Source organism: Camelus bactrianus, chromosome 15 (assembly GCF_048773025.1).
Source record: "Camelus bactrianus isolate YW-2024 breed Bactrian camel chromosome 15, ASM4877302v1, whole genome shotgun sequence".
In the NCBI taxonomy this organism is placed as follows: domain Eukaryota; kingdom Metazoa; phylum Chordata; class Mammalia; order Artiodactyla; family Camelidae; genus Camelus; species Camelus bactrianus.
The window spans coordinates 35,460,030-35,483,525 of record NC_133553.1 but is presented as its reverse complement, the minus strand read 5'-3'; the positions used below and the strand labels follow the sequence as shown (position 1 = coordinate 35,483,525).

At 32.0% G+C, this 23,496-nt stretch overlaps 1 protein-coding gene across 9 annotated transcripts in view; it reads left to right on the top strand.

The window, feature by feature from the left end:
- Positions 1-22,767, top strand: part of MEMO1 (mediator of cell motility 1) — a 116,615-nt gene extending 93,848 nt beyond the window's left edge. For 3 of the 9 annotated variants that reach the window (XM_074378693.1, XM_074378691.1, XM_074378692.1), the window contains 3 exons: positions 411-487; positions 9,489-9,593; positions 10,960-22,767. In XM_074378693.1, the coding sequence (XP_074234794.1) occupies positions 411-487; positions 9,489-9,593; positions 10,960-11,091 (314 nt within the window). In that variant the 3' untranslated portion in view covers positions 11,092-22,767. The remainder of the gene's footprint in view (positions 1-410; positions 488-9,488; positions 9,594-10,959) is intronic. The other 6 variants (XR_012511854.1, XR_012511851.1, XR_012511853.1 and 3 more) reach the window with 6 other exon arrangements.
- The last annotated feature ends 729 nt before the right edge of the window (positions 22,768-23,496 follow it).

Genomic DNA, 23,496 nt, shown 5'->3' with positions numbered 1-23,496 from the left:
AGCTAAGCTTTCATTGATTTGTTACATTGAGATAGTTTCTTTGGGCCAAATTTTCTTGAATCATATTCTTTGGGTTTACTTTCCATTATAGACTGATATAATATGTTTAACAATGCTTCTAACTTTTAAGCTGTTTTGTTTCCTTAGTGTTTTGTATTGCTCATGACTTTAAGGTTTTACAGTTTGAAATAGTTTTTAACATCATAAAACACTGGTGCTGTATCATTTCTTTACTACCTTCCCAAATATGCCTTTTATTTTTATGTACAAGGGCTCTTGGGAATGATTCTCTCAGAGGCTTAAGCTGGGCTTTGCCTTCGATGAGAACTGAAATTATTTGGTAAGCGCTTGCTTTCTTTTTAGCTTCTAATTTTTCCCTATTTTATTTTGTACATGATATTTGTTTCAAGGTCAAAGGTTCCGTTACAGTTACTATGATGAATCCCAGGGGGAGATTTATAGATCCATTGAACATCTAGATAAAATGGTAAGTCCTTCAGGTGTGGGGTTTTAATGCTGTAAGATTTTTTTCTTTAACTTCAGATTAGTGATTCAAGACTTAATATGTTGAAATATGCAATGGGCTAATAATTATTTCCCTATCTTTAACTAAATGTGCAAAATAAATTTCGTAATCATGTGAATATTGAGTGTAAAAATAATCCCTGTTCGATTAGTAGCAACTTCCTTCAGCTTAATTTTATTTGATTAATTATACTTTGAATAATTAGATATAGCTTTTAGGTATTATTTGGGCGAGTGTCTCAAATTTAGGGATAGCAGGGTACTAGTGCTGTTATTTATTGTTAAGCAGAAACAACTGTAGCAAATTCTTAGTTTATTTTATTATCTAATTCTATTTTTTGGCCATTTAGATTTTTCTTAAATGAAACCTGAGTTTGTTTTAAATACAGAATTTAAAAATATGATTATATTTTTTTCTAGCCCAGGAGTACAGTAGCCATTGACCTTGTTGAATTTTCCTTCAGGCAGTATCGGAGTCATAGTACTTGTTTTAATATTTATTATTTAATGTTCCAAGTAATATTTAATATTTAAGTCATAGAAATCATTTTGGCATCTACTCATAAACAGAGTATTAGATCTAGCACCTTCGAAAGATCATTTCCATTTTGTAGTCAGTTTGCCATCTCTAAAATGAGAGACTTGGTCTCTAAATTGTCTTTAAACTCTATCAGCCTTTAAGTCTGTGATCTGTTAAAATCAACTTTACTAGTGTGTAAAAAGTCTTACGTATATCTTTTAGTACAAGAATATTTAGTCTAAAGTAGATACAATGTTTTAGTAAGTAAGGAATTGGATTTGAAACTATAGGTAGATTATGTTGAGCAATGTATTTTATTAAAAGCCAAATGGAATAAATGCAAATTTAGTTACCTCAGAGATTTTATCATATTTAAATTTGTCTTGTTACTTAAAATTCAATTATGGCCTAATACTTTAACCTTTGGAATTTTGTTTGGATTTTAATTCACTGACTTTTCCTAAAGCTTTATTATGTTGTCATTTTAGGTGATTCTTTTCTGGCTACTCTTTCTAATTTATTTTTCTGAGGTTTAGTTCTCAGTTGCCTCAGAAAACTTTTCTGGTTCTATATTATTTATTTTCTTCATATGGCAAATGGTTAATGAATGTCTACTGTGTGTCTGGCACTATGTGAAGTGTTGAAGCTGCTAAGAAGAGAAAACATGCTCTCTGATTTAATGGATCTTACAGTCTAGTTATCGAACGGACTTAGAAAGAAGCTACTAAAATACAAGACATGTCAGAGGTTTAGGAGGCATTGTGGACACACTGGCATCCTTACTAATAATGCGTAGATGTGCCTAGCTTAGGGCTTTTGTCTTTTTTTACATTTTTGAGTGTCTCACTTTATGACTTTGCTCAGTTTTCATCTTCCCAGTGAGACCTACTGACGACCCAATTTAATTTTACATCCTACACTCCACCCTTTCGGCATTCCCAATCCTCCTTACGATGTTCCACTTTATTTTTTACATAAGGATATTTGTTTTGTTCACTAATATATCCAAAGTGCTTAAAATAGCAATTGGAATCTAAGTAGGTGCTCAAAAAATACTTTTCAAATTAATGAACTAGTGAATATAATCTTCCTACATACATAATTGAATTAAATGAATACACAAATTGTAATCTGAGAAAGAAACAAAAGGAAAATAATTTATAATAAATTAATATGTGTTTAATAGTGTAAATACCTAGGCACCAAGTATTAGAAGAGACAATGAAGTAGTTGATGCTTACGTATAGTGTCATTAACATAACAGCTGCATACAAACTTAAACAGCTGTTTAACATTTATTACTCACATCACTAAGTTACATTGCTGGGTAACTTGATTTTCCAAAATGGTGAACAATTTTATTAGTAAAGTTGTAAACTAAACAAAGTACAGTCTTCCCTTTCTTTATGTGATAGTTCTTTTCCCAGGAAATCTACTGTATATTAAAATCATGCAAAACTTCTTTGTGTTTGTATGTAAAATGGAGTTAGGGTGTAGGTAACTGTAAGCAGGTTTTTCACATACATGGACATGTGAAATGTTATGGGAAGAGAACAGTTCTTTGTGTGGGACTATCCCTGGACCCCACTCACTAAATCCCTCAACAGCATCTTCTGACTATTGGGACAACTCAAAAATGTGCCCACAATTTTTTCCATTACACCCCTGTGGTGAACAGTTATTCTATGACTTTCCCTAGTTTATTTTTTTTTTCTTAGTACTTACTACCGTGTGACTTACTATTTGTTGATTTGTTGATGATAACGTCCCCGACTAGATGATAAGCCTGTCGGTGCTCGGCGTACATATTTATTGAATCAGTGGATGAATGGATGGGGGAGTGGTGAGAAATGAGGCTAGAGAATCTAGAACAGGCTGGTTAAAGGATATTAAATAGGAAAGGATAAAATCAGATTGTGTTTGAGTAGATTATAGAGGTGCAGTGCAACAAATAGGTTGGAGGAAGGCCAGAGGAAAAATGAGTAGACCAGTTTGCTGATCCAGATGAGAAATGGTAATTTAGACAATGGATGGGGTGGTGATGGTCAAAGAGAGGAACAGAGTGGATGTATCCAGTATATTTTAGAGACAAATTGATGACAGGACTTGGTGATCGATTGAACTTGAACGGGGAGAAAGTATCAAGGACGGTTTCTAAATATCTGGCTTAGGCTGCTGGTTGGTTCTTGGTTGTGTTCACTTAGATTGGAAGCACAAGATACGGCTAGATTTTTAGGAAGTAGGGAGATCATAAACCATATTAAGGATATATTATATTTGCTGTTGCCTTAAAGGTGTTCAAGTGGAAATGTCAGCCAGGTAGGCATTTGGATTTTCATTTCACCAGTTATTTTTAAACATACAGTTATAGTCCTAGGCACTGGTGGAGATATGGCAGTAAATAAACTGACTTGCTTGCATAGAAATTTTGTTCTAACAGGAGATACACTTTTTTTTTTAAGTGAAGAATATAGTATAAAAGTTAGTTTCTAATAGTGATGTGTGCTGTGCAGAAAATAATAAAAGGGTTTTTTGAAATAGTAAATAATTCTTGTCTGCTTTAGACTGAGTGATTGGAGAAAGACTTTCTGAGGAAGATTATTAAACTGAGATGTAAATGTAAGAGGAGCAAATCAAGTAAAGATCAGAGGGAAGAGCATTCTAGACAGAAAGAACTGCCATTGCAAAAATCCCCATGAGGGGAAAGAGACTAGTGTGTTAGAAGAAAGAAAAAAATGCAAGTGTTGTAGGAGTATAGTAGATAGGGGTAAGAGTGATATACATCTGTGGTAAGAGAAGCAGGCAGGGATCAGATAATGTAGGGCTTTATGTTCCAGGGTAAGAACTTTATTTGAATACAGTGGGAAGTGAAATGATGTAACTTACATTATTTGAAAGGTCACTCTGGCATTTGTGTACAGAATGGATTTTAAAAGAGGGTCAGGAATAGTAACAGTGGGCATTGGCAGGACTTTGGGGGAGAGATGATAGTAGTTTGAACTGGGGTGGTAATAGTGGAGATGGGAAGAAGTTCGTACATTTTAGATACTGTCGTCAACAGGACTTTGCTAATGGGTTGACTATACTGGGTTTGGAGTTCAGAGAGTTAAGTTTGGGAATTCTCAACACGTAGATGGTAATCAAAGGCAGGGCAGAGATGAGATTATCTACTGTAGTAATCCTCAACCCCCTCCTTACAACTGAAAGCACCTGTGGATCTTTTTCAAAATAGACTTGCCCATACACACCCCTAGGATTCCCCTTTCAGTAACATGGAAAGAGTCCCAACAATTTTATTCCTAAAATAGCTGAGTTTGAACTGGCCTACTATGGCCCCTGATATGTTGAAGTACAACAAAATTTCCTGTTAATCTTCTTTCCCTTTGTTTTCTCTTCAGCTCTTTAAATCATTTGTGAACTTTAATCAGGCAACATTTAATTTTGCAAATATAAGAATTTGTAAGTCAGTGAATTGATGCTTTTAATACATTACGAAATGTTTTCCCTGAAACTTTGGTTTACCTGGTACTCTGAAGTTACTGAACATACTAGCATCCTTTGGACCTCGCTAGAATTGTGGACACATTTAAATAATATTATATGGTATCCTGCGTATTATGTATAAACATCATACTTTAAATAATTCTTTAGCCTTTCTTCTAACTATGTTGTTAGGTTTTATTAAACCTTTATTTGTCTTTCTTGAGGTATATGATCACTTGGAAGGATAGACTTTGGTTTTTACTTTGAGGGAGAGCAGAAAGAATTAACATTTACCCGTTGGCATTGTTCTCATACTTTATGAAATTTTTGCCTTTTCTGCTCAATTCTAAGGCTTTGAAAGTAAGAATTTTTGTTCAAAAACTCTTAAGTAGAACCAATAAGCTTTAGATTGGCTTCTAAATCTGCATCTGATTTACCTCACTTTAGATGTCCAAAAATACCAGAGCTTGACTTTAAAAATTGTATTTAAAAAGCTTGGAATTCAATTTTGGAATAAATACTGAGTATTTGCTATTTGTTTCATATTAATATGCTTGAATTTAATATTTGGTATAACATTTGACTTAGACTTGATTTTTGAGGTCCATTTATTGAAAAATTTCTGTTTATATATATAGAATTTTTAAATGACTCCGAAGTGTTCTGTCCTTTTATTAGCATGCTGTTAATTCAAGTTATAAGTCAGTTCTGGGAGTTAGAATAAATGGATTAAAATAATAAGAATGGTTAGCTCTGTACATATACTCATGTATGTATGATTTTATACATATATCTATGTATGTATGCTCACTGTTAGGCAGACTCTTATACAATGTGTTTTTTTGATTGGTTTATATAACCTAATGGTGAATAACCCACTGTATATTTCTTTTCTAAGATGTCATTTTATGTTGTGAATAATTTCTTTCATTTCAGAATTAATATCTTAGTTTCTATATGCAATCTTTTCAAAGCAAAATATAGTAGGATGCTTTTCTGTACAAGTATTGCAAAAATGTTAGCAATTCTGAATTGTAATAATTACACATTTGGAAAGTTTTATAGAGTGAAAAGATTAATTTTAAGTATAAAATTTTAGATTTAATTTTTTCAATTGTGTTAAGTTTTGATCCTTTTTTGATAGCAGAAAAGTCTCATTAAATGTAGTTATTAAAATGCTAGAAAAAAATGTTTTTAGGTTCCAAAAGCAAAAGAAAAATGACTAATTATTTTTTTGAAAAATTTTTATATCTCTAGCACCTGAATATCAATTATGTGAAAAACCACATAAAGAAAGAAAAATATATAGGAAAAGAAACTAGGTGTTCCAAGTATTGTAGTTGGTTAGAAAAAGTAACTACTTATAGGAGATGTAGATTCTGAAAGTCTTACTGTGAACCTTTTAAATGACATACTGGAAACAATAGCCATATTAAACATATTTTATATACATTACATGATCTTAGGTTATTTTTCCTGTACCACTTTCAATATAGATCAGTGTTTCCTTGTAGACATTGGCATATTATGTATGATTTGGCAGACAGAATCTGAAAATTTCATTGTAGTCATCTTTATGACTTCTTTTGCTTCCAAATTTATTAGTAGCCACTTCATTTACCTTGAACTTCAACTAATTTTCTTTTATTCTTTTGAAGGATGTAATTGTTTGTATTTGTCCATTTGTACTTCTTTTTCTTGAACTTAGGCCAGTAGTTTCTTTAGTGGTCTTCAGTAGGTTTCACAACATCATCTTTAAGATAGCTATTTATTTAGTACATTGATTCTTAGTACTGCTAGGGTGACTTTTTTTCCTATAAAATTTTTTCATTGTAAGACTTTATCTTGATACCTCTTAAAGAAACTAGAGTATTTCCTTTTCCTTCCTCATCTCCCTAACTGTCTACCTGTCTCTCCAATATAAATGTATACCCTTACTTTAGAAAACGAGGCCACAGTCCTAATGATTTGATACTATTATGTATGTGTTCATAATTAAAAGACATAATTCTAGTTCTTATTTCTCAAAGGCTTCTAAAAATGTTTCACTATTTTTTTGTGTTTGTTGCTTTAGAGGGAGATTACTTCTAGGTAATAGTATTTAAAATTAAATAAAATTTAAATGAATAATTTATTATATGTTTATAAACTTTTAAAAAGAGAAGACCTTTGTTGTCTTATTAGAGTCCTGAATTTGCAGCTCTGCCAGTTAAAACTGCCTGTTCAGTTTAGGATTGTCACTTAGGATTTGACATTACGAGCTTTCACGCATTACTTGGAGAGTCAGCACAAAGATAGATTCCTTCCGCCCTTGTTCTCCTCAAGGTAGGGAGTTAGCTTTCAGTCTGCGGATTTCATGCTGAAGCTGTTAAATTTTTCGGAAACCCAGATTGTGATGGATAGGCTTTTGGTGTTTATAATGTCTGCTTTGTAGCTTAGAGGTGAATGGATAGTGATTAACCCACTTCACTGCTTCATATTAAATGAAGTTGATGTGAACAAATTCTCTGTATACCAAGCCCTAGGCAAGCTTTCCGTCACTGGGACTGTAGATTTATTGATCATATCTTCCAGTGTTTTAAGGAATAGAAAAGTTATTTAGATGTATTTGGGAAGCACTTTATTTTTCATCTTCTTAGAATTTTGGCAGTAGTACAAAACTAGCATTTTCATCTTCTTGGAATTTTGGTAATATAATTTCAAAATAGCATGAAAACATAAATATATACAAAAGCATATTTGCTAGTGTTCTGTATTAGTTAATGAATGTTTCATTTTCCAGTTTTACTGATCATTATTGCTGTTACTGGCATACTTCATGAATTTTCCAGTTGGAGAGTTTCACTCATGAGAAGCACCTTAATTTTTCCTCTCAGTCCCTCCTATATAAAAAGGCATATCTCTTAACTATCACATTTGTCAGAGAATTGAGTGTAATGGAATTGATTCTTGCCCTGGTAGGTACATAACACACTTGAGGGAATTAAAATTTTTAATTTAATCCCTTAACTTCCATCACCTCAGGTTTTAATTTTCATGTTGTAATTTAACCATTAAATCTTCATTTGGAACACTTTATTTAGTAGTGTCTTCTGTACATTTTTAACATATTTTCTGTATGAAATTTCTTGGCCAGTTTGAATTTTTTGTCTTCTACAAATGTGATCATTAGTTTTCTTCTCTTTGAATTACTCATGTCAGTATATAAATGTGATAAGCTTATTCACAATGTGCTTTGAGATTTTAATATTAAAAATGCATTGGAACCTCATTGTTACATAATTTATTAATGAGTGGCATTCTATGTAAGGTAAGCTGTCTTAGACTTCATCTAGGAGCATTAAAACTTCTCTTATACTATGTATACTAATTGTAGCTATTGAAAATATTTAAGAATTTTTAGTATGTCTCTTGTTACACTATATGAAGCAGAGTAAGACAATGAGTGATTTTCTTTTTATCAGAATTATGATACTAATTGTTTATCTTAGGTTTAACTTTTGAATTAGTTCATATTTCTGTGAATTTGTACTGAGTATCAGTATATAGTGTTGACCTGGAAGCCTCCTAATTGGCAAGGGAAAACCAACTTAGCATTAAACACTTGATTGTGGATAAATATGAGAGTAGCTAATTGATGTGCAAGCAGTTGCGAGTTGACTATACACACATATGCTTATCTTTTAGATATTTTGTAGAAAAAAATGATAATGTTTATGAAGGACTTGGGTGTTCTGAAAAAAGTTTCTTTATAAAATTAAATTTTGATGCTGCAACTGCACTATTTGTACTGTCACCTACTGATTGCTGTTATTTTTCAGATGGGTGTTCATCTGAAAACTGTAGGTGCTTTTGTACCACGCTTGTTAAAACATGTTGAAATAGAATTTAAAAATACACACAAAATATATCAGTTAATTCCGTAGTTAAACTACCATTTACATTTCTCCCAAAGGATATTAATCCAGTTTATTGAACACAAATTGTAAGGTATTTTACCTGAATAAGAAAACAAGGTAAGATAGTTGGTGAATGAGTTAGAATCACTGATTTATTTGCTTGATTTGGATGAGTTATAGTTGCTCTATATTAATGTGTTATGAATACATTATTCGAATGCATTTGTGGAGTACAGAGTTAAGTGTAAAAAGTGTCCAGGTCATAGTGGTTGTTTTAATAGTACTCTAAAAATTTTGATTGTCAATTAAAATCTTGAAAATAAAGCATTCTAGTTTAAAGGGATAAAAAGCCTTTCTTTTTTAAACTTGTTTGTAAAGACCTATTTTGCTTAAGCTTTATCAGTCTTTTATGAGCTTAAGGTTGATTAAAAATACATTATTTTCTTAGTTTGTGATATCTTTTTATCACATACCTCAATAATTACTGATAATTCAAAATGCCTTGCAAACTGTTGCTATTTAAGTATATGTTATGGAAATAGTTAAATTGTAATCAGCTCTTCATTATTTATGCCATTGGTAGGAGAAATATAGTGGATATGGGAAAAACAGCCATATATCAAACTTAATTTTAGATTTTGTATGAAAATTTTCACAAGTTTACTGTTGTAAATACACGCACAGACATACACATGCACTCACACATGCATACATGTGAGAAAAGTATAAAGTCCTGAAATGTTTGAGGATTGTGAGCTAAGTGACAGCTGTGGAAAGTGGTACAGAAACATACCAGGAGGTCAGAGGAAACTAAACTGGGGATTAAACGTTTCTGTTTATAAAGTATATATATTATTGAGAGTTGACTATAATGAGATTATTTTTGATTAATGAGTTTGATATTTCACAAAGTTTAATGTATTTTCTTTCCTTCTCCTTAATTGAAAATCATTAGCTGTAAGTAATAGTTTTAAAATGTAATTAGGAAATAATAAATTGTCCTTTTTTCTTTTTCTTTCATTTTCTTTTCTCTCTCTCTCTCTCTTTTTTTTTTTTTTTAGGGTATGAGTATTATAGAACAATTAGACCCTGTATCTTTTAGCAATTATTTGAAGAAATACCATAATACTATATGTGGAAGACATCCCATTGGGGTGTTGTTAAATGTAAGTATCCTTAGGAAGCCTTAATTTTTAACATTGGATCCTGTGATGTTTCAAAATATCATAATTGTTATCATCTGTGTTACCTTATTAGCACTGGTTTTAAGTATATATGGTCAGTTTTCTTTCTAGTACCTTTAAGATAATTTAAATTTCTATTATCTTGGTTACTTAAATACGGTTACTTATCACTGTAAAACAAGCCAGTACTTTCTTTTAAATTAAGAAAGTTATTTAGAAGTCCGTTTTTTTCTCTTGACTCTCATCCAATTCCAGTATGCTCTTTACAGATATAAACCAAAGTAACCTTTTAAGAGATATGGTCTTACTAGTTTTTTGGTTTTATTTAATGTTCTAGACTCTAAAAAATAAGTGGAAGATTCTGCTCTTGAATTTTATAAATTCATAATTTAGGCAAGACAGATGACATGTATATGTTTTTCTCCTTACAACAAAAACAATAATATTTTATTAAAAAACCCGTAAAGGGGCAGAAGTTTTGGTTAAGTGGATTTTTGAAAGAGATAACATTAATTTCCCCCCCCAATACAAAACCCAAAAATTGAAAGAAAATGTATGACTCATTAAAAAAGAAGAAAGTGTACATTCAGGGAAATAGGGGGAGGAAGTATTAATGGGCTCATTGTTTGGAGAGGCAGAGAAATAATGGAGATGGTAATGTAGTCTAAGGTAGTCTAGGGTAGGAACCTAAAGTGTCCAGTATTACTTGAATGTGATTTGAAATATAGTACATAGTGGATTTTTAGGAAATATTTTCTCTTAAGCAGTATTGACTGATTGGAAGAAAAACCTGTTAAGGACTCAAACTTATTTCTGAAATTTAGAGTAAGCTATACAACTTTACTAAAGTTTGAATTGTATCAAATAAAATTTTTGTAAAATAAGTGATAAACCAGTTCATAAAGTAAAAATCCTGATATACCTCTTAGATTTGGAACTTAATTTATATATGTTTCAAATTTAGTCAAAATCATGCAAAGAGAAGACTCCAACATCTTAAGACAGAAGATTTGGTTTAGAGAATAGAGAGAAAGATACTATATTTTTATTTTTAAATTTTATTTGTTGATTTATTAAAGTAGCCTTACTAAATTACAGGGAAAGGTAGAGTGGAAGATGACTCATATTTATCAAGAAGCTAGAGTAGGAGAAGTTCTTTGAGAGAATGAGATAAAAAATTCTCTCTTTTTCCTATTTTATATGAGGTGACACGAAATTCAAGAAACAAAAGGAGAGTGAGAGATCTAGGCTTCATCTGTGAAGTGGACAAAGTTAAGCAACCAACACATTCAAAGAGTGCTCACTTTTTTATATGTTATCTGTCATAACCAAATTTTTCTTTTTTTAGGCTATCACAGAGCTGCAGAAGAATGGAATGAATATGAGCTTTTCCTTTTTGAATTATGCCCAGTCAAGCCAGTGTAGAAACTGGCAAGACAGTTCAGTGAGTTATGCAGCTGGAGCACTCACGGTTCACTGAAGCTCTGAATCCTCAGGGATGCCACCTGCACATACTCATACTCTGTCCAGGGTCCCAGCCTAACCCTTACCAAGACACTGGTCCTGGTTTGGGAGGGATTCTGAAACCTCAAACTAATAGAACTTTCTTCTCTTCTTTTCTAGTAGGTGTAGTCCTTCCTTAATTTCAACTCATTAAAAAATGCTTTATAGTTTAGAGCAGTGGAAGGAAGGCTGGCATCAAAATATTTTGATCAAAAAAAAACAAAAAAAAGGCAATGTAAAGGCCCAGTTGTGGCAGTCAGTTTTTTGAAAGTAACTTGTAAAGCATTTACCATATTCTAAATTTGCACTCTTTGCAGACTTGTGCACATATATTCCGCTTTCAGAATAGTTTTGCAAATTGTACACAAACAAAAAGGGTGGAAGCTTTTTAATAAAGAAATTGCATTTATAAATGATCTGTATTAGAATATAATAAATCTCCAGTTATAGTCAATTACTACCCGTGTTGTACAACAGATACCTTCTATTTTAGTTGCTAATAAAGGGCTACACAACTCAAAATAGTCTGATTTAAACTTATTGCTCTGTGGTACATATGAAAATTGTTTTTTATTAATTCCATTTCAGAATTTTTATGTTAAAAGTGGTAAACTTAAGTTCTTATGTAAAAATATGTTAGGATGTATTTTGTATTTTACATATTTATGTGATTTTTTTATCACAGTTATTAGATTCATTTTAAAGTTAGCTTATAATATTACATAGTTTGCCTTTTTGTGTGTGACATCACTTTGTGTCATTACTACATTATAATACAATATAAATTCAAGATTGGTAAAAGAACATAGATGTACTTCTATAATTCAGAGATTGTGTTTGATAGGCAGTAGTCTGCAAATGAGGAAACATTAAAGAATATTCTTAGTGTTTTTCAAATCATTGCAGACCATACACTGCTGCTATGCTTTTTTAGTGCTTCAAGCAATTTGACTCTCTTACTTGAATTTTTAGCAAGAAATCATTAACAACAAAAAAAACCACTGGATTTTCTTATAGTTCTACAATTTTTTTGTCATGATTTCTGGTGCGGCTCTTCCAACTAAAATAATGGTATGGTGTTGTATTTCTTTCTTTAGCTTGGATCAGTTCTAGGCATTTTTGTAAAAAAAAAAAAAAAACCAAAAACAAAAGGTAATTCAGTTAGCTGATTATTGGCCATCATGTATGTACTAGATTATACCTATTTAATCTAACACTGGGTATTTATATTACATTGGAGAGCTTTTATATCTTCAGTGTTATGCCAGAATAGCACAATTTTTAGATGCCTTGCACCAAATTTATTTAAAGAGTTACATTTCTTATTTACTAAATACCAACTTTCTATACTCAAGAATTGAGATAAAATAATGTAATCTTTTGGATTCAGAATTACCCACCTATACATGTGTGGAAATTATATTCTTACGTATTAGTGATTTATTTCCCATAATTCAGATATACTTTTGAGTACTGTAAATATTTATTCCTTATTTATTATATAGACTATAAAAATTTCAAAATTGACTACAGAGTGAATTTTTAATGTTTTCTGGATAGAAAACTAATACATGATTACTATAGAAAATTTAGAGAATACCGAAAAGTATAAAGAAGAGAAAGAAAAATCTGCAATCTCACTATCCAGAGATAACACTGTTAATATTTTTTGTATTTTCTTTCAACTTTTGTCTATGCTGTTTATATGTATGAATGTGTATATGTGTTTGTGTGTGTGCATAATGACAAAGTTGAGATTATACTGACCTTATAGTTGTATACCCTACTTTTATAACTTACCGTCATAAGTATTTCTCCATGTCTTTGAAAATGTGATTTTAAAAAAATGGCTGCCTAATATTCTATTGTATGAATATACTATAATTGAACCAGTTCTCTCTTCGGATATTAGATTGTTTCTAATATTTCATAATTATAAGTAATAGTGGGATGGACATCTTTGTATGTGAAATTTGAATTCTATATTAGACTAGTTCTTTAGGATATATTCATGGGAATGGGATAATTGGTTTAGGTGAAGAGACCTTTTTAAGCTCCTTACAAAATGACCAAGTTACCCTTCAGAAAGATTGTACCAAATTAGCAATATATGAGTACTCATTATACTGCCCCGTCTCCACCACTGAGTATCATTTTTTCTAATCTTTGACAATTTGTTAAGCAAATAATTGGTTGTTCTTTTGATCATTCTAATAAGAGTGGCTTTACAATCAATTATATATATATTTTTTCCCTTCTGTAATTTTATAGTTGATTGATTAATAAAAAATACAAGAGGTTTGCTTAGGTTGAGGGAGGGCTGTAGCCCTTTGAGTATGTTTACTGTACATTTAAAACTAAAATATTTCAACATCACTCCACCCTTTCCTGGAGTTTGAGCATATCTTTCAAACTCAGTCATAAAATAGAAAGAATTCCAAACTGATAGTTAGGTGTTGGGTTCTGTTTCTGCCTCTGCCACTAATTAGCTGTCTCACCACACACATTTCATGTTGTATTGAAACTTTTAACTGTAAGATATGGAGGTGATCTCTTAAGCACTTTGCAGTTTCAGAGAACTTCAATGTTGTGACTTTGCTCTTTAAAGATTCTGATGTCACTTATGTTTGAAAACTGTGTGATTGAATTAGAAGTATTATCTTTTAATTTCGACTCTACATACATGAAAATGAACGTACTTTTTTTTAACACAAAAGGGAAGTTAATTTGCGTTACTTAATGCAGTTAATATTACCTAAATTGTTGAACTTAAGCTTTCCTACTTTAAGTGCCTTTAAAAGTGTTTTTATTTGAAATATAAAATGTAAAGGAAATTTTTGTGTAGTTCTATACAGTTTCTTTTTTATTATATACTTTTGAGTTATTTACAGCACTTTTTTTAAGCCTTAGAGTGTGCAGAGCAGTATATTCATGGATTCTTCACTGTTCTACTAATGAGTCCTTGGGAAATGTATGTAAAAGTTAGCTCAGTGAGCAGGTAAGTAAATGCTCTCTGTCTTGGGTGGGCAATAAATCTTTATACAGAATAGGGTAAAGGACATTCAGATTCCAGTGTTTATATTTAGCTATTCCAATAGAGACAGTAGGTGTCCTGAGTTAGTTAATGGTTATTGTTGCAAATCTCAAATTTTTCTTTGGTTCATTACCCTAGATTAGTGTTTTTGTGTAAAGGGCCACATAGTAAATATTTTGGGTTTTGCAGGCCATATGGTCTCTTCCCAACTATACACCTTTGCTATTGTAACATAAAAGCAGCCGTAGACAATGTATAAATGAGTGAGTGTGGCTGTGTTTCTCTCAGACTTTATTTACACAAAATGATGGTGAATTGGATTTGGTCCACAGGCCATTATTTGTTGTCCCTTGTCCTATAGTTCACTTGTAGTTCAAATTACTGGCTAGTGACTGCAACAAATGGTTGTAAGTTTCTGCCATTCCAGGTCTCTCTTAATTTGATACAGTCTGGTTAGTTGGGTTTGAGTGTTATTTAGGATTATAAAGGTAAGTAAGAAGTGGGTAAGGGAAACTAGGAACTCTTAGGAACTAGTGTTAAGGCACTCTGAAGCTCTTTTATTTGCTGGAGCCCATTAGGAGGTTGGCTTTGCTGCCAGAAATTAATCGAAAAAGTGATGAGTGGAGTTTGTGATTGGTTACCAAAAACTATATAAATTATTCTAAACACTTGGCTACTTAGATGGTAATAGAGGATGAAACAGATGAAAGCCTTTTTACCTGAGTACCCTAGGATGCTAGACCAAACTTAAGAAAGATTGTGAAATGTGAGACTTTATTTTGCCATATAAAGAAAGACTTTTGGGGAAAAAAACTACCATCTACGATCACCATTGCTTTAAGACCCTCTCAAACTGGCCCAATATTTAGGAAGGACAAAAGCTCAGAATAAAAGAGAGTTCTTTAATTTGAATAACTTTAAACTGGATGTGAAAATCACTATTTTTTTTTCTCATTTACTTTGAATCACTGAAAACATCATTAAGGAGCAGTATTGATCCATAGACTGACTAGAGTTGGAGAAGTGCCGTGATACAGTTGCTGACAGACCTAATGTTATAAAAATTATTATTCATTAGGGGATGTAATAAACCACATGCACTCTGATATTCAGAGTACAACTTTATATTATTGTGTTAAATTGCAAGTGCTACATATCAAGAGGGACATTATGAACTATTAGTGTTCATAGGGAGTCAGCTAGGATGCTGAAAGGCCTGAGTGCTGCGGAGAGTAGGATGCAAAGAAATTGGTGATAGTTACTTTGGAGAAAATAAGTTTAAAGAGGGAGTTTTCTTCAGATATTTGAGTGACTGCCACATGTGAGAAGGAATAGAATTGTTCTATATTCTGGATGGAAAAGTTAATTGTAAGAAATGTAAGTTTCTGCTTCCATATTTAATGTTCTGTATGAGAATTTCTAAATGAAAATCAACTCTGTCCTCAAAGTGGTTCTCAAAGTCAGATCCCTAGACCAGCACAGCATCACCTGGGTATGTTACCTGTGTAGACCTAAAATTATAGATCAGCAAGCTGAAAAAAGCTAATGGAATCAGTACAGATTACTTCATTTGTATAAAACTGTTAAGGGAAATCATCTTTTTTGGGGGGGGAGGTAATTAGGTTTATTTTTTAATGGAGGTACTGGGGATCGAACCCAGGACCTTGTATACACTAAGTAGTCTACCACTGAGCTGTACCCTCCCCTCCAAGGGAAATCGTTTTTAAAATGAAAACCGATTTTGATCATTTAACACTAACTTTCAACAAAGAAATTATAAGTTGATGATTGTTACCTAATTGTTAGTGGGAGTGACGTAGCTTTTCTAAACAGAGGTGCTTCTTAGATCCAAAACAGCCATATCAATAGCAGGAAAGGATATTGAGGGAGCTTGCTCTATTTATACCTGTTAATGTCAAAATAACATTGGGAGGGGAGCCAAGAACAGCTGACAGATAAGTTTCCTCTGTCCTCTCCCTGTTTTCCTGCCGCGTAAAACTGAGTGGCATGGCACAGTTATCACACTGACCGTATGTCTGGTAGAAGTACTACTAGTAACTGGGACCTTTGCCTTTGTAAAGTCACTGCTGTGGATGGGATTTGTTCGCCTATTGTGAATGCTGGGTACGCTCTGTCTGTGGGTACTCCGAAGAACCTTAGAGTTTCTGATTGTCATTTATTTGTTCAAGGATTCTCCAGTGGTCCCAGAGTGGTTTGCACCTAGGGTGTATCACGTTTACAGTGTTTATATGTGTTTAATTCTAATGCAAGGTTTTGGCCATCACACTATAAAAATAATGGAAGAAAATTAAAGGCAGTTCCCCTGATTTTGAAAGCCATAATATGCAATTGGTTTTCCATTATAAATTGTAAATTATATTCAAATGCATATTTCATACTTTGTAAAGTGAGATTTCTAACTTTGCTAGATGTAGTCCTATTTTTTTCCTGTCATGCTAATAAGGAAACCAAAGAAGCTACTGAAGGCCAAGTGTATTCAGCTATGAGTAAGACCTGAGTTCTGGTCTTTAAATCTGCCAATGTAAACTTTGGACAATATTTTAATTTTTCTGACCACGATAGTCTCTGAATTACTTACTGAATGTGATGTTATATACATTTAAGGAGAAAATATTCAAACAAGATGAAAACTGACAAAACTAGAATGATATGTGAATGACATAAATGACAGACTGAATTTTGTGAGCTTTTAAAGTAAATACTTAGGCTCTTGAACTAGATTTAATAAAAATATTTTACCTTAACAATTTTATAAATGGAAGTTTTTTTCTAAGAAGTTTTTATTTCCATTTAAAATTTATCCATTTGAATCTAGCACATAATAGACTTCAGTTGGCGTTTGTTCAACTTTGATAAATTGAATTTTAAAGCAAGAAGGTCAAAAGGCAATCTTCATTATGAAGTGTTTTTTAAAGGACAGGAAAGCATAAATCTTTCAGTAGGAAACAAATTTTAATTGGCTTTTTATATTTTCAGTTTTTGATTATGGAAATCAATTTAATTTTAAAAGATTATAGAATTTAATATTCCTAGACTCTGTATAATGCCAAATGGCATAAATGGTAATGTAAGGGATCTGGTAAATTTGAAACAATTGGCCCACAATTCTTAGCTCATATTTTGCAATATCCTATGGTATTTACTGTTATTTTAAAGTGTTACAGAGTTTTTAAAGCAATTAATTAAAATATTATTTAGCTGTTTGCCCAATGACATGTCCAGCCAACAAAGTAGAAAGATACTGTGGAGATGCTAGACGCTTTCCACTGGAATCTGTTTTCAGCTTCGTCAGTGACTTGCTACTGGTTTGCTGGAACAAATCATTGCCCTTTCCTCAAGTGGAGTTTATTTCTTATTTACGTGTGTTAGAATTGTATAGTATGACCCCTAAGGGCCTTTCCACCTTTGACTTTTTATGACAATAGTGAAAACACCTTATTACTTAATATATTGTACTTTCAATTTAAAAAATATATTTCACAACTTTTTCTTTCCTCTTAATCTCAACAATAAGTAGGCCAGACATTACTACTGTATTTTTACTGATGGAGAATGCGAGTCCCATGCAAATAACATGACCTATGTAAGTCTGCATGGCTAGTTAGTATCAAGAGCTAGGACAAGAACTCAGTTCTTCTGGTTTTCAGTCCTGTGTGTTATAAAGGCTATATCATGTTACTATTCTATATTTTGTATTTGGTGCTGGCTCTTTGAGGTACCATATTCAAATAGTAATGGGGTTTTGCAATTTCAGTAAAAATGGGAATCGTTCATGTAAACATCTATTTCGATTAATCAGGCAAAAATAAATTTCTTTTGGTGGATTAAAATACTTCTAATAACTCAGCAGACTTCTAATTGCTTTGTTGAGAGGTTTACTTTTAGACATCCCAGTTCTGTTCTATTGCTAGCATCATCAAAATGCACTACTTCTTTGTAATGAGACAGTGACAGAAATGAAATTTAAGTTACTTGTATGTGAGACTTTCTGATGGTGAGACTTTATAGCAGACACTTGACTCTCACCACTTGCATTAAATTGTCCTGCAAGCACCAGTGACTCTGCCTTGGATTTTCTCACCTGCACACAGGGCAGATTGGAAATGCCAGGAAGACAATGCCCTGGAAGCATCTCTCAACCAGTGAGATGGGAATTGGGGATAATTATTCCAGTTTCCTTGCCCTTCTGGTAATACTCTGAGGTATGTTTCATACTATTTCCTGGAGTTTCCGGTAGGACTGCTCATTGCCTACAACAGGAAACTGTTAAATATATATTCTTCATTTTTTCCCCTCTTCTTCTCTGTCTCACTTCCCATTCCTTTATCAGCGTTTCCTGGCATTACCTCCTAAAGGAAATTCTTGTCTTTGAATCTGGTCGCAGAATGTGTTTCTGGGATAAACTAAAACATGTTTGATTCAGGAAATAAGTCATTACCTGTGTTCTTGTTAGATATAAAGTTTTTTTTTTTTTTAAGAATTATTTGGGGCAAGATCTAAAACAAGTATTTTAATATACTGACTCTTTTAGTCTCATAATCACATCCATGTTCAATTTAATTTCCTTACTTTCATTTCATAACAAAGATTCAAGGTAAAAAACACTTAAGTAAAAATTCAAGGTAAATATTTTATGTGGAAATCTTTCTATCAAGTAAAAATTCAAGGTAAATATCTTATATGGAAATCTTTCTACCAGATCTGTTTGTCCTTTTCTTCTAAAAAAAAATTGTAGCCTGATTATCCAAATGCTTTAGAAGGACACAATGGGTTATCTATTTTGTTAGAAATTGAATTAACATGGAATTTGATACACCAAAATTATAGATTATTTTCTGCTTGGATCCAACTTTCTCATCTCTTATCAGGACCTACTTATTCACAATCGGGGACCAGGATTAGCCTTGCCTAACATTGATTATAAGGGTAAATTTAGTTCGTGGCTAATTTCCCCAAAGATTGTTCTGTGATCTTTATTAAGTCAAAACTTTTTGTGCTCTTATTAAGGATTAAGAAATACGGAGTTGTCTAATTGAATAAGCTCTACATTAAATTCAGTGTATTGTAAGTATATCTTTTATAGTTCTTTGATACCTTTTTTAAAAAAGTTAGTACTGATTTGTATGTGTTTTTTTAAATTGATGTGGAAAATTTGTATTCATTTTAGGAACATGTTAATTATCAGTCTTTTTTTCCCATGTAAAAATTGTGTTGCATGTCTGAAATGTATTCTCTGTTGATTTGGTTTATGCATGAATTTAACCAAGTTGATAGTTCTGTTTATAGGGCATCCTAAGATTAGCATGCACAAATATCTTCTTATAGGACAAACAAAACATTTAAAGATTATATTTTACTTAGTTATCCTTATTGTAAAGTAACAGCTTTAAACATCTGTATTTTTTTAAGCATATATACCAGAGTGAATGCAGAATATTTTCCCTCAATGTAGTTGCCTTGTGGTACCATGTTCTTTTGAATATATGGCAGGGAATTTATTGAACTTTGAGCCTGCAATTGTCTGTTAGAAATGTTCAAAGGTCAGCTGAGTGGTTAAATTGGATAATGTGGCTTGGGGGGAAATATGTTAATTACAAAGGAATAAGTCTGACTTTCTCCTGGGACACATCAAACTACTCTAAAGTGGAAGCCCTCTCCTCAGAATCTCTGCAGTGGTATATTGGAATAAGCTTATAGTCTATTAAAATTACTATTCATTTGTAACTATAAGTTCTGTTATTTCAAAAAAATTAATATTGTTACTTTTTAGATGTGTTACATCCCAGCAGCTTCCTAATTTTATTATCAGATCCAATCAAGGCTTTTGGTATTTCAAATATCTCTGTATGGTAGATTGAAAATCAGGAGTAAGAATCAGAGATGATTTTTTAAATGTGTCAAGAAGGGTGTCCAATTTTCCTGAGCACTAAATACTTTCTATAAGGAATATTACATTAAAAATATGGAATATCTTTTTAAAGTCTTTGCTAGAAGTTGATTCCTTATGCTAGGTGTGAATAATCTCATGATAAACTGATGTAAAACAAGCTTGAAAAGTTGTCTCTTTTCAAAAGTTTACGTATTTAACCATCACCAGTAGGCCACTTTATGCAGTACCTCTGTACTAAGTATTGAAGTACAACCTTGCCTTTTTAAGATTTAAAAAGTGCTCCCTGTCTACATTAATGTTGAGTACTTGTATTTAGCAATGTTCTATTTCTGGATGTTTGTTAATTTGATTAATCATACAGGATTAGTCTATTCCTGAAAGTTCTATTTGGTACAGTTGTCAGAGACAATTAACTTGGATGAAACAATGATGCATGCTTTAACAGTTAAAATATTTTTAAAATTTCTATTTTAAAACTGTCTCCGTAGTTGGCAGGGATAATTTTGTAATTTCTGGTTCTTGTAATTGTTTCTGTGTCAGGAAAATATTGTACCTTGCAGTACTTGATTTACATTTCTTGCTGTTTGAAAATCTTCACGTTTATTATCTGTTAACAAAAGTAATTTTAACTAAATGTTTATGCTATTGAATGAGGAAAGTTGAATGAACTGTTAGTACCAAAACAGGCTGAAATTTAGGTCTGGTGTTTTGCCTGGAGTTTGTGATTGATTTATCTAAAGGATATCAGTTTCCACTCAGGTATTTACATTAGAATTAATATTAGATTCAAAATTACTTGATTGTGATTTACATTTTAAGTATAATTTAGAGATTCTGCATTATTAGGAAGTGTTGTTTTAAATTTCCTCTTTCATTTATGCTTATTTTTAAAATGGAGATTAAACATTTTTTAGATAATAGAAATTTAGGTAAATATGCAGTATTTAAATCATTACTAGTTTATTACTTAAAAAGTTCAGTGTGTGATAATAGCTTTTATATTATAACTACGTGTTCCCTTGTTTTTCCTTGAAATTTTACCTCTTTAACTGAAGTAATGTCTGTCCATAATAACTTCAGGTTTCTGTGACCAACTTATATATAATTGGAGTTACTCTTGATATAAAATGAATTAGAAAAAAAATTTTAGCAGAAATTTTATAGTAACTGCAATGCTATATGATAACAAAACACTTTCTGGTGAGAATCTTTAACTTTTCTTATTAGTTTCTAACCTGTTATCTCCTCTCTCCCCCCTTTTTAAGTGTGTACATTGCCACTACCTTCTCTATAATTTTAGAAAAACTAGATATTTGAAAGTGGAGTTATTTTCACCGAATTTTAGTCTTTTCTGTTCAAGATGAACAGTACTGTGATAAGGGGATATACTTTACTTCCCTCTCTTGTAACAGAGTTTGCAGCACTTAATGTTCTTAAAGAATAAACCTTTATCAAGTTTTATGCTCATTTGCAGACCAGCCTAGGAACACCCTCAAGAAAGCAACAGGTGGGTTGTGTAGCAAAATAGAAATACTGAGATTTTTGAGCGTGGGGATTTTGTCATGTTTACTGAAGAATAATAGTCTTTCAAATAAAGATAATGAGGTTTATAAATGGAAAATACAAGACAAAAAGTAATATGAAAAGTCAAAATATTTTAAAAAGAATCTAAACTCTATTGAAGTCAAACTAAATTGGTTATTCCTAGAAAAGAGGGTACTGTATGTTTCAGTTGTTTTTTATGTGTTTGGGAGCTAAAGCATTAAATGCCAAGATTTATCTGTTTCTCTACCCCCTTGTAGTTAATTGACACAAGTAATTCAGTAGTATTACTGGTCTAATTCTAGAATGCTTATTATTTCCTCACATTTAAAAAGACATTGTTGCCTCTAAGATAAAAAGATGCTGATATGAAGATGAAAGATACTGATCTGTGTCCATCCGCATTTCCTCTTTATTGTATTTCCCCCTGTATATTAAAAACAACAACGGCCTACTTTTATAGTCCTGAAGAGGCTGCTTTTACCCGGGAGAAACTTTTTCAAGTAGCTCAAAAACTGCGGCTGTTAGTAGTAGGTAATCTGTTCATTCTTTTATATCTCTAGCCGTGACTTTTTAACGAAGACTGGAGCTCCGGAGATAATAATACCCATCAGCCCCATGTGTGCGTGCAGGAATGGTGTTGGCTATGTTCCCCCATGGAGGTGGTGGTTTGGGTGCTTTTTTATGGTCCTCCCCAAAGAAAACACCCCACCAGCAGCAACCTCCTTCTTGACCTTTTACCCTCTCACTCTCTCCTTTTCCGTTTCTCCCTCTTCCTTCGTTGAAATACATCAAGGAAAATAGGACCCTGTAAGTATGCAATTACTGCGTTTCATATTCTTAATTAGCTCTTATAACTAGTATTATCTCCTAACAGAACAGTCTTAACATTAGTCATACAGCTTGAGCTCGTTGTCCTTCATTTAGGTAGCCCTTAAGTGTACTGAATATAAGGAAAAGAGTGAAGGGAAGAAATGACCATTTGTAAAGTTGCTGGATTTCATTGCTTATGATAAATAATGTTTTAATCCTTTTCCAAGTGAAAAAAATCTTTTAAAAGGAAAGAAAAAATTTAATGCAAATGTTTGTAAACATGTATGTAAATATCTTGTTTTCTTTACCTCCAAAAATCATTAATAAAAGTGGCTTTTTAGTTTCTTCTTGAATGGGGTTACTTTGTGTATATTAGGATAAATTCTGCAAGCCTAAAACACTTAAATCTGAGTTTCTTATATCACATGACATCAGAAAGGACACAGCTTTTTCTTTTTTGTTGTCATTTTTCATCCATTGCCTTTTCCCCCCTTTACCTAAGAAAGAGTAATTATTTTTCTTTTTTTTAAACTGAGGCATAATTGACATATAAAATTATATTAGTGTATATTGCAAAATGATTACCACAATAAGTCTAGTTAACATGTCACCATACAATTACAATTTTTTCCCTTGTGATGAGGTCATTTGAGATCTATTCTCTTAACTTTTAAATATGCAGTAGTTTTTTTTTTTGCAATACAGTATTATTAACTATAATCATTGTGCTGTATATTACATCCCTATGACTTAGTAAGTATTACTATTTAGTATTTTATATCCAGAATTTTGTACCTTTTGACTCATTTCCCCACCCAACATTGCCTGCTTCTGACAACCATCAATCTGTTCTCTTTTATCTGTGAGCTTGGTTTTGTTTTTTTGTTTTAGATTACACATATAAATGAGATCATATGGTATTTGTCTTTCTCTGACTTATTTCACTTAGCATAATGTCCTCAAAGTCTATCTATGTTGCTGCAAATGGCAATATTTTATACTTTTCAAAATGACTGAATAATATTGTGTGTGTGTATGTGTATCTTTATCCATTGATGGACACTTAAATTGTTTCCATATCT